Source organism: Oncorhynchus clarkii, chromosome 9, assembly GCF_045791955.1.
Source record: "Oncorhynchus clarkii lewisi isolate Uvic-CL-2024 chromosome 9, UVic_Ocla_1.0, whole genome shotgun sequence".
Lineage (NCBI taxonomy): Eukaryota > Metazoa > Chordata > Actinopteri > Salmoniformes > Salmonidae > Oncorhynchus > Oncorhynchus clarkii.
In genome coordinates, this window is record NC_092155.1 from 3,675,626 (window position 1) to 3,685,217 (window position 9,592).

At 46.2% G+C, this 9,592-nt stretch overlaps 1 protein-coding gene across 1 annotated transcript in view; it reads left to right on the plus strand.

Annotated features, from left to right (window-relative positions):
- Positions 1-1,230: 1,230 nt before the first annotated feature.
- LOC139417010 (atrial natriuretic peptide receptor 2-like) overlaps positions 1,231-9,592 on the plus strand; it is a 40,370-nt gene continuing 32,008 nt past the window's right edge. The window contains exons 1-7 of the mRNA XM_071166243.1: positions 1,231-1,251; positions 2,452-2,557; positions 2,952-3,084; positions 3,193-3,325; positions 3,809-3,913; positions 4,128-4,230; positions 4,855-5,003. Coding sequence (XP_071022344.1) covers positions 1,231-1,251; positions 2,452-2,557; positions 2,952-3,084; positions 3,193-3,325; positions 3,809-3,913; positions 4,128-4,230; positions 4,855-5,003 — 750 coding nt within the window. The remainder of the gene's footprint in view (positions 1,252-2,451; positions 2,558-2,951; positions 3,085-3,192; positions 3,326-3,808; positions 3,914-4,127; positions 4,231-4,854; positions 5,004-9,592) is intronic.

A 9,592-nucleotide genomic window follows, 5' to 3' on the forward strand; every position in this document is an offset into this window, starting at 1 on the left:
CCTCTCAGTCCAGCGTGGTAGCAGGTTAGGGAAGACCCTCTCAGTCCAGCGTGGTAGCAGGTTAGGGAAGACCCTCTCAGTCCAGCGTGGTAGCAGGTTAGTCTGGGAAGACCCTCTCAGTCCAGCATGGTAGCAGGTTAGGGAAGACCCTCTCAGTCCAGCGTGGTAGCGGGTTAGGGAAGACCCCCTCAGTCCAGCGATGAGACACCAGGAGGTTAAGAGAAGAATATGTGGTGATGTTTTGCTTCATATCACCATTGTTAATCATGTTCTGTAGCTAGTTGGAGTGTGTCTCATCTGAAAGGGCTGGGATAGCGTTGCCGGAAGGCAGACACACACCTGTTTCCATGCAGTTGACAAAATACCTCCCCGTCTCTCTCTCACGTGCGGTTTACCAAGCGTTCATATGGAGACAGTCTGGATCTGTACAGTAGAGGGAAAGGTTAGGTAGGTAGACACACACAGGTTGTGTAGTTATTTAACAAAGAGGATGTAAGGCCAAGCTACATATCGCAAGATATGCGTATTATCTAGCTACTGCAGAGGTCGAAACACACACAGTGGTCTACGGAGGGCCAGCTCAAATACAGACACATCAGCTGATCCAAGATCTGTGCCTAAGGGCTACATAGTCACTGGACAGGAGCGACAGGGCCGAGCTAGTTACACTATGGTCCGTACTCTCCAACAAGACAAATGCCACATACACCAAACAAAAATATAAACGCAACATGCAAAGTGTTGGTCCCGTGTTTCATGGAAATAAAAGATCCCAGAAATGTTCTATACGCACAAAAAGCTTATTTCTCTCAACTTTGGTACACAAATTTGTTTTACATCCCTGTTAGTCAGCATTTCTCCTTTGCCAAGATAATCCATCCACCTGACAGGTGTGGCATATCAAGAAGCTGATAATTACGCAGGTGCACCTTGTTCTGGGGACAATAATAGGTCACTCTAAAATGTGCAGTTTTGTCACAACACAATGCCAGAGATGTCTCATTTTGAGGGAGCGTGCAATTGGCATGCTGACTGCAGCTGTTGCCAGATAATTAAATGTTCAATTCTCTACCATAAGCCACTTCCAACGTAATTTTAGAGAATTTGGCAGTACGTCCAACCGGACTAAAAACCACAAACCACGTGTAACCACGACAACCCAGGACCTCCACATCGAGCATCTTCACCTGCGGGATCATCTAATTCTGATTGGCTGGGCCTGGCTCCCCAATGGGTGGGACTGGCTCAAAGGTGGGTGGGCCTATGCCCTCCCAAGCCCACCCAAGGATGTGCCCCTGTCCAGTCATGTGAAATCCATAGATTTAGGGCCTAATTTATTTATTTCAATTGATTTGATTGTCCTTATTTGAACTGTAAATCAGTAAAATCTTGATATATTTGTATTTATATTTGTATTCTTCTTCTCTGTCCATCCATCGTGCTGTGTGGTGTGTGGCCTTTCCTTCGACTCTGAGGACAAAGGAGACACACACATGGGAAACTGACGAGGTGATACCAAGCTTCGCCACACGGTGGCGCTAAACGTCAATTTATAATTGATGACATTGATAAAATAGATTCTTCAATTAGAGAACAACTTGTAGGTTCTTCCAAAAAAACTGAACAGGAATGTTGCTGTCAACATATTGTCTGAATAGAATAAATGTATTTTAGCCTTACTAGAAAATAGCTTTACAAGAGATTCAAAACTTGAATCATTTAAAGCAGTTTATTAAAATAAAGTAATTTTAAATGGATTTGTATTTCACTGACCTCATTCAGAATTAATCGCGTTAAGGTCGTTCTAGTAGCCTAGTACTGTAATGTACTCTCCTCTCCTCCTCTTCCTCTCATCTCCTCTCCTCCTCTCCTCTCATCTCCACCTCTCATCTCCTCTCCTCCTCTCCTCTCCTCCTCTTCCTCTCCACCTCTCCTCCTCTCTCTTCCTCATCCTCATCCTCCTCCTCCTCCTCCTCTTCCTCTCCACCTCTCATCTCCACCTCTCATCTCCTCTCCTCCTCTCCTCTCTTCCTCATCCTCATCCTCCTCCTCCTCTCCCCTCCCCTCAACACCTCGTTCATTTGTGGGTCTGCAATAACCAGACAAGGAGCAGAGACACACAGAGACAAGAGGCTTCTAGAGGCTTCTCGCTGAATAACGGAGAAACATGAATTATAAGCAAACTTGTGGACAGATATTTCTAGTAAGGATACTTCGTTATTTTTACTTTGTAAAGAAATGTCAAATTGAATAAGGCTGATGTTTACTAAAAACTATTTTAAAAATAGATTTATTTCAGGTAAAAACTTACTGTGGTCAGAATCATTTCAGATGTGTTATCTTTATTTGGTTGATGTTTCTGAGTTCTTTGATTCTAATTATACAAAATTTTAAGAAAAGGGAAATGTTCTCTGAGCGCATTGAAAATAGACTTCACTTTGGTTTATGTAGTGTCTGTTAGTGAGTTCAGTAGCCTGTTGGCATGATCTGGATAACAGCGAGTATGACTGCTGGCCTCTGGAGAAACCTGATGAACTGAACATGATCGACTGCGGAGGTGGGTCTGTGTGTGTGTGTGTTTGAACAGAACACCATCGACTGCAGAGGTGTGTGTGTGTGTGTGTGTGTGTGTGTGTGTGTGTGTGTGTTTGAACAGAACATGATCGACTGCAGAGGTGTGTGTGTGTGTGTGTGTGTGTGTGTGTGTGTGTGTGTGTGTGTGTGTGTGTGTGTGTGTGTGTGTGTGTGTGTGTGTGAACATCATCGACTGAGTTTGGGATCCATTATTGTGATTGTTTACTGGCTACTGATCTTTTCATAATATGTTTATTATTATTTATCTCTCTCTCTGTCTTCATCTCTCTTCTCCATCTCTCCCTTTCTCTCTCCGTGTGTCTGTCTGTCCGTCCGTCCGTCCGTCCGTCCGTCCGTCCGTGTGTGTGTGTGTGTAGGGTTAGAGATGTCGTGGGTGGTACGCCCTCCAGAAGAGGTGGTCAGTGGAGATGTATTTAGTGTGACCTACTCCGTTACGGCTCAGGACAGCTTCTACCAGTGGGCTATGGACCACGACATCTTCCCACACAGGTAGGTCCGACACACACATGGACACACACACACGGACACACACACACACACACACGGACGGACGGACGGACGGACACACACACACCAACTATCTGTGTCTTCTCTCAGTTCCGTCAGCTCGGCGACAGCAGCCAGGGTGTTCTGTGAGAGCCACGACTGTCCTGCCAACTGGAAGGATTGTAACGGAGACAACTGCTGTATACACCATGCTAATATACACTCCTGTCCCCTGGGATTTATGGTACACACACACACACACACACGGACGCACACACACATACACACACACACACACACACGGACGCACACACACACACACAGACGCACACACACACACACGGACGCTCACAAGAATGAACGAGCACATAATGAAACACATTTTGCACTCTTCTCGCTCTCTCTCTTTCTCCTTCTCTGTCTGTCTCTTTCTCTCTCTCTATTTCTCTCTCTATTTCTCTCTATTTCTCTCTATTTCTCTCTCTCTCTCTATTTCTCTCTCTTTCTCTCTCTCTTTCTCTCTCTTTCTCTCTCTCTATTTCTCTCTCTATTTCTCTCTCTTTCTCTCTCTCTTTCTCTTTCTCTCTATTTATCTCTCCATTTCTCTCTCTCTTTCTCTCTCTTTCTTTCTCTCTCTCTGTTTCAATTTCATTTATTCTATTACCATGGAAAATTAAAGCATTGTAAACAGAAGGACTGTTAGTAAGAAAGCATTCTCTCTCCGCAGACGACAGAAAGGATCTGTGGACCGTGGATCCCTGACGACGGTCGGATCTTCACACACACTCTATCTACCGCTGGCAAGATGACTCAAACCAACTGGACCGCTAAGGTAGGACCACACACACACACACACACACACACACACACACACACACACACACACACACACACACACACACACACACACACACAGTTGACCAGCTGTATGAGCGTCTGACCTGTCTGTGTGTGTGTGTGTGTGTGTGTGTGTGTGTGTGTGTGTGTGTGTGTGTGTGTGTGTGTGTGTGTGTGTGTGTGTGTGTGTGTGTTTGTGTTGTCTCTAGGTGGTGCTGGTCCATGCTGGGCTGACCTCTCTCATAGCTCATATCAGAGTGGGACGTATGCAGGTAGCACTGGAGGCGAAGACCACTGTCCTGCCTGTTATAGGTACACTGTGTGTGTGTGTGTAACCCTCTCCTTGCCTCTACAGTGTGTGGTGATGGTGTGTGACCCTCTCCTTGCCTCTACAGTGTGCGGTGATGGTGTGTGTGTGTGTGTGTAACCCTCTCCTTGCCTCTACAGTGTGTGTGTGTGTGTGTAACCCTCTCCTTGCCTCCCCAGTGTGTGGTGATGGGGTGTGTGTGTGTGTAACCCTCTCCTTGCCTCCCCAGTGTGTGGTGATGGGGTGTGTGTGTGTGTAACCCTCTCCTTGCCTCTACAGTGTGCGGTGATGGTGTGTGTGTGTGTGTGTGTGTGTGTGTAACCCTCTCCTTGCCTCTACAGTGTGTGTGTGTGTGTGTAACCCTCTCCTTGCCTCCCCAGTGTGTGGTGATGGGGTGTGTGTGTGTGTAACCCTCTCCTTGCCTCCCCAGTGTGTGGTGATGGGGTGTGTGTGTGTGTAACCCTCTCCTTGCCTCCCCAGTGTGTGTGTGTGTGTGTGTGTGTGTGTGTGTGTGTGTGTGTGTGTGTGTGTGTGTGTGTGTGTGTGTGTGTGTGTGTGTGTGTGTGTGTGTGTGTGTGTGTGTGTGTGTGTGTGTGTGTGTGTGTGTAACCCTCTCCTTGCCTCCCCAGTGTGTGGTGATGGGGTGTGTGATGAAGTGGAGGAGGTGTGTTCAACCTGTCCAGCTGACTGTGGGGAGTGTCCCATGACGGCTGCTATCAAAGTAGCCATCGGACTGCCTGTTACCATAGTGTTCATTAGCTTCATCATTACAGCCACGGTGAGACGCACACACACACACACACACACACACACACACACACACACACACATATACACACACACACACACACACAGTGACAGTAAAGACAGTAAGGGGTGTTAGACTGGTGACTGTAAAGATCTGGGTCCTTCCACTCATAGAGTTCCTTTTCCGTCTCTGTGGTATTAATGGTGCACCAATATTGCATTTTGAAAAGCCTGTTATATTAAATGCGGTGACCTTTAATAAAGGCCACATGTTTTATATGAATAAAGACTCGCTGAAGTGCAAATCCAGTGAAGATTTGGCCTTGTGTTTTAGGTTATTGTCCTGCTGAAAGGTGAATTCATCTCCCAGTGTCTGTTGGAAAGCAGACTGAACCAGGTTTTCCTCTGGGATTTAGCTCTATGCCGTTCTTTTTATGCCCCCTCAAAACTCCCTAGACTTTGCCGATGACAAGCATACCCATAACATGATGCAGCCACCACCATCATTGAAAATATGGAGAGTTTTACTCAGTGATGTGTTGGATTTGCCCCAAACATATCGGTTTTGTATTCAGGACAATAATTACATTTCTTTGCCACATTTTTTTTCAGTTTTACTTTAGTGTCTTGTTGCAAACAGGATGCATGTTTTGGAATATGTGTATTCTGCCCAGGCTTCCTTTTGTTCACTCTGTCATTTAAAATTAGTATTGTGGAGTAACTACAATATTGTTGACACATCCTGAGTTTTTTCTATCACAGCCATTAAACTCTGTAACTCTTTGTTTTAGGGGCTTCATAGCAAAGTGGGTGATATACATATACACGCACTGCTTTCCTGTTTATTTATTTATTTTAAAAATTTTGAAACAAGTAATTTTTTTCGTTTCACTTTACCAATTTGTGTAACGGAATTCTTGGTCCTCCTCTGACGAGGAGTATGAAATGTCGGACCAATGCGCAGCGAGGTATGTGTTCATGATGATTTATTTTACTGACCACTTGAAAATACAAAATAACAACGTGAAAATAAACGAAAACCTGAAACAGTCCTGTAAGGTAAAACACTAAAACAGAAAATAATAATCACCCACAAAACACAGGTGAGAAAAGGTTACCTAAGTATGATTCTCAATCAGAGATAACGAACGACACATGTTTCTGATTGAGAATCATACCAGGCCAAACACATAAACACAACATAGAAAAAAGAACATAGACTACCACACCCCAACTCACGCCCTGACCATACTAAAACAAAGACATAACAAAGGAACTAAGGTCAGAACGTGACAATTTGGACTATTTTGTGTATGTCCATTACATGAAATCCAAATTAAAATCAATTTAAATTACAGGTTATAATGCAACAAAATAGGAAAAACACCAAGGGGGATGAATACATTTGCAAGGCAGAAAGAAGAAATCGAAGAATCTTAGAATCTTAGAATCTTAGAATCTTAGAATATTAAAGGGTTCTTTGGCTAATAGGATAATATAGCTGTTCTCCTATGGGGACAGACAAAGGTCTGTTCCTTATTTAAAAGGTCAACCCCGTTCCATGACCTGAACTCTCCAGTTAATGCCTAGTTAATTGAATAAAGGTTAAATAAACAAATTAAAAATTAAAAAAATATGGTGAAACTTACTTTTTAGATATTTTTTATAAAAGAAACATTGAATATCTTTTAGTCAAATAGTAAAAGATATAATATAGAAATATGTAAAATATATAAAAGCAGGTCAGCTGGTGGTACTCTTTAAAACCATTACCTGGTGTTTTGTGGTGGAAAACTGAGCGGGTAGAGCACAACACATCAACCCTGTTACCCACAGATAGACAGGCTAGAAATGTATTTAACAATTAACATGTCTTTTTTTGTACACAACAAAGCTTCCATTTTCCTTGTCACAAGGGGATTCGTGGTTTATTTTTTAGATGAGACTGTCAACTATTAAGGCCACATGTAGAGTGAGTAGGTAGAGTGGACAGCAGAGTGAGTAGGTAGAGTGGACAGCAGAGTGGACAGCAGAGTGAGTAGGTAGAGTGGACAGCAGAGTGAGTAGGTAGAGTGGACAGCAGAGTGGACAGCAGAGTGAGTAGGTAGAGTGGACAGTAGAGTGGACAGCAGAGTGAGTAGGTAGAGTGGACAGTAGAGTGGACAGCAGAGTGAGTAGGTAGAGTGGACAGTAGAGTGGACAGCAGAGTGAGTAGGTAGAGTGGACAGCAGAGTGAGTAGGTAGAGTGGACAGCAGAGTGGACAGCAGAGTGAGTAGGTAGAGTGGAGAGCAGAGTGAGTAGGTAGAGTGGACAGTAGAGTGGACAGCAGAGTGAGTAGGTAGAGTGGACAGCAGAGTGAGTAGGTAGAGTGGACAGCAGAGTGAGTAGGTAGAGTGGACAGCAGAGTGAGTAGGTAGAGTGGACAGCAGAGTGAGTAGGTAGAGTGGACAGCAGAGTGGACAGCAGAGTGAGTAGGTAGAGTGGACAGCAGAATGAGTAGGTAGAGTGGACAGCAGAGTGAGTAGGTAGAGTGGACAGCAGAGTGAGTAGGTAGAGTGGACAGCAGAGTGAGTATGCAGAGTGGACAGCAGAGTGAGTAGCTAGAGTGGACAGCAGAGTGAGTAGGTAGAGTGGACAGCAGAGTGAGTAGGTAGAGTGGACAGCAGAGTGAGTAGGTAGAGTGGACAGCAGAGTGGACAGCAGAGTGGACAGCAGAGTGAGTAGGTAGAGTGGACAGCAGAGTGAGTAGGTAGAGTGGACAGCAGAGTGAGTAGGTAGAGTGGACAGCAGAGTGAGTAGGTAGAGTGGACAGCAGAGTGAGTAGGTAGAGTGGACAGCAGAGTGAGTAGGTAGAGTGGACAGCAGAGTGAGTAGGTAGAGTGGACAGCAGAGTGAGTAGGCAGAGTGGACAGCAGAGTGAGTAGGTAGAGTGGACAGTAGAGTGAGTAGGTAGAGTGGACAGCAGAGTGAGTAGGCAGAGTGGACAGCAGAGTGAGTAGGTAGAGTGGACAGCAGAGTGGACAGCAGAGTGAGTAGGTAGAGTGGACAGCAGAGTGAGTAGGTAGAGTGGACAGCAGAGTGGACAGCAGAGTGAGTAGGTAGAGTGGACAGCAGAGTGGACAGCAGAGTGAGTAGGTAGAGTGGACAGCAGAGTGGACAGCAGAGTGAGTAGGTAGAGTGGACAGCGGAGTGAGTAGGTAGAGTGGACAGCAGAGTGAGTAGGTAGAGTGGACAGCAGAGTGAGTAGGTAGTGTGGACAGCAGAGTGAGTAGGTAGAGTGGACAGTAGAGTGAGTAGGTAGAGTGGACAGTAGAGTGAGTAGGTAGAGTGGACAGCAGAGTGAGTAGGTAGAGTGGACAGCAGAGTGAGTAGGTAGAGTGGACAGCAGAGTGGACAGCAGAGTGAGTAGGTAGAGTGGACAGCAGAGTGGACAGCAGAGTGAGTAGGTAGAGTGGACAGCAGAGTGGACAGCAGAGTGAGTAGGTAGAGTGGACAGCAGAGTGAGTAGGTAGAGTGGACAGCAGAGTGGACAGCAGAGTGAGTAGGTAGAGTGGACAGCAGAGTGAGTAGGTAGAGTGGACAGCAGAGTGGACAGCAGAGTGAGTAGGTAGAGTGGACAGCAGAGTGAGTAGGTAGAGTGGACAGTAGAGTGGACAGCAGAGTGAGTAGGTAGAGTGGACAGTAGAGTGGACAGCAGAGTGAGTAGGTAGAGTGGACAGTAGAGTGGACAGCAGAGTGAGTAGGTAGAGTGGACAGCAGAGTGAGTAGGTAGAGTGGACAGCAGAGTGGACAGCAGAGTGAGTAGGTAGAGTGGACAGTAGAGTGGACAGCAGAGTGAGTAGGTCGAGTGGACAGCAGAGTGGACAGCAGAGTGAGTAGGTAGAGTGGACAGCAGAGTGAGTAGGTAGAGTGGACAGCAGAGTGAGTAGGTAGAGTGGACAGCAGAGTGAGTAGGTAGAGTGGACAGCAAAGTGGACAGCAGAGTGGACAGCAGAGTGAGTAGGTAGAGTGGACAGCAAAGTGGACAGCAGAGTGGACAGCAGAGTGAGTAGGTAGAGTGGATAGCAGATAGAACAGCAGAGTGAGTAGGTAGAGTGGACAGCAGAGTGAGTAGGTAGAGTGGACAGCAGAGTGAGTAGGTAGAGTGGACAGCAGAGTGAGTAGGTAGAGTGGACAGCAAAGTGAGTAGGTAGAGTGGACAGCAGAGTGAGTAGGTAGAGTGGACAGCAGAGTGAGTAGGTAGAGTGGACAGCAGAGTGAGTAGGTAGAGTGGACAGCAGAGTGGACAGCAGAGTGAGTAGGTAGAGTGGACAGCAGAGTGAGTAGGTAGAGTGGACAGCAGAGTGAGTAGGTAGAGTGGACAGCAGAGTGAGTATGCAGAGTGGACAGCAGAGTGAGTAGGTAGAGTGGACAGCAGAGTGAGTAGGTAGAGTGGACAGCAGAGTGGACAGCAGAGTGAGTAGGTAGAGTGGACAGCAGAGTGGACAGCAGAGTGAGTAGGTAGAGTGGACAGCAGGGTGGACAGCAGAGTGAGTAGGTAGAGTGAACAGCAGAGTGGACAGCAGAGTGAGTAGGCAGAGTGGACAGCAGAGTGGACAGCAGAGTGAGTAGGTAGAGTG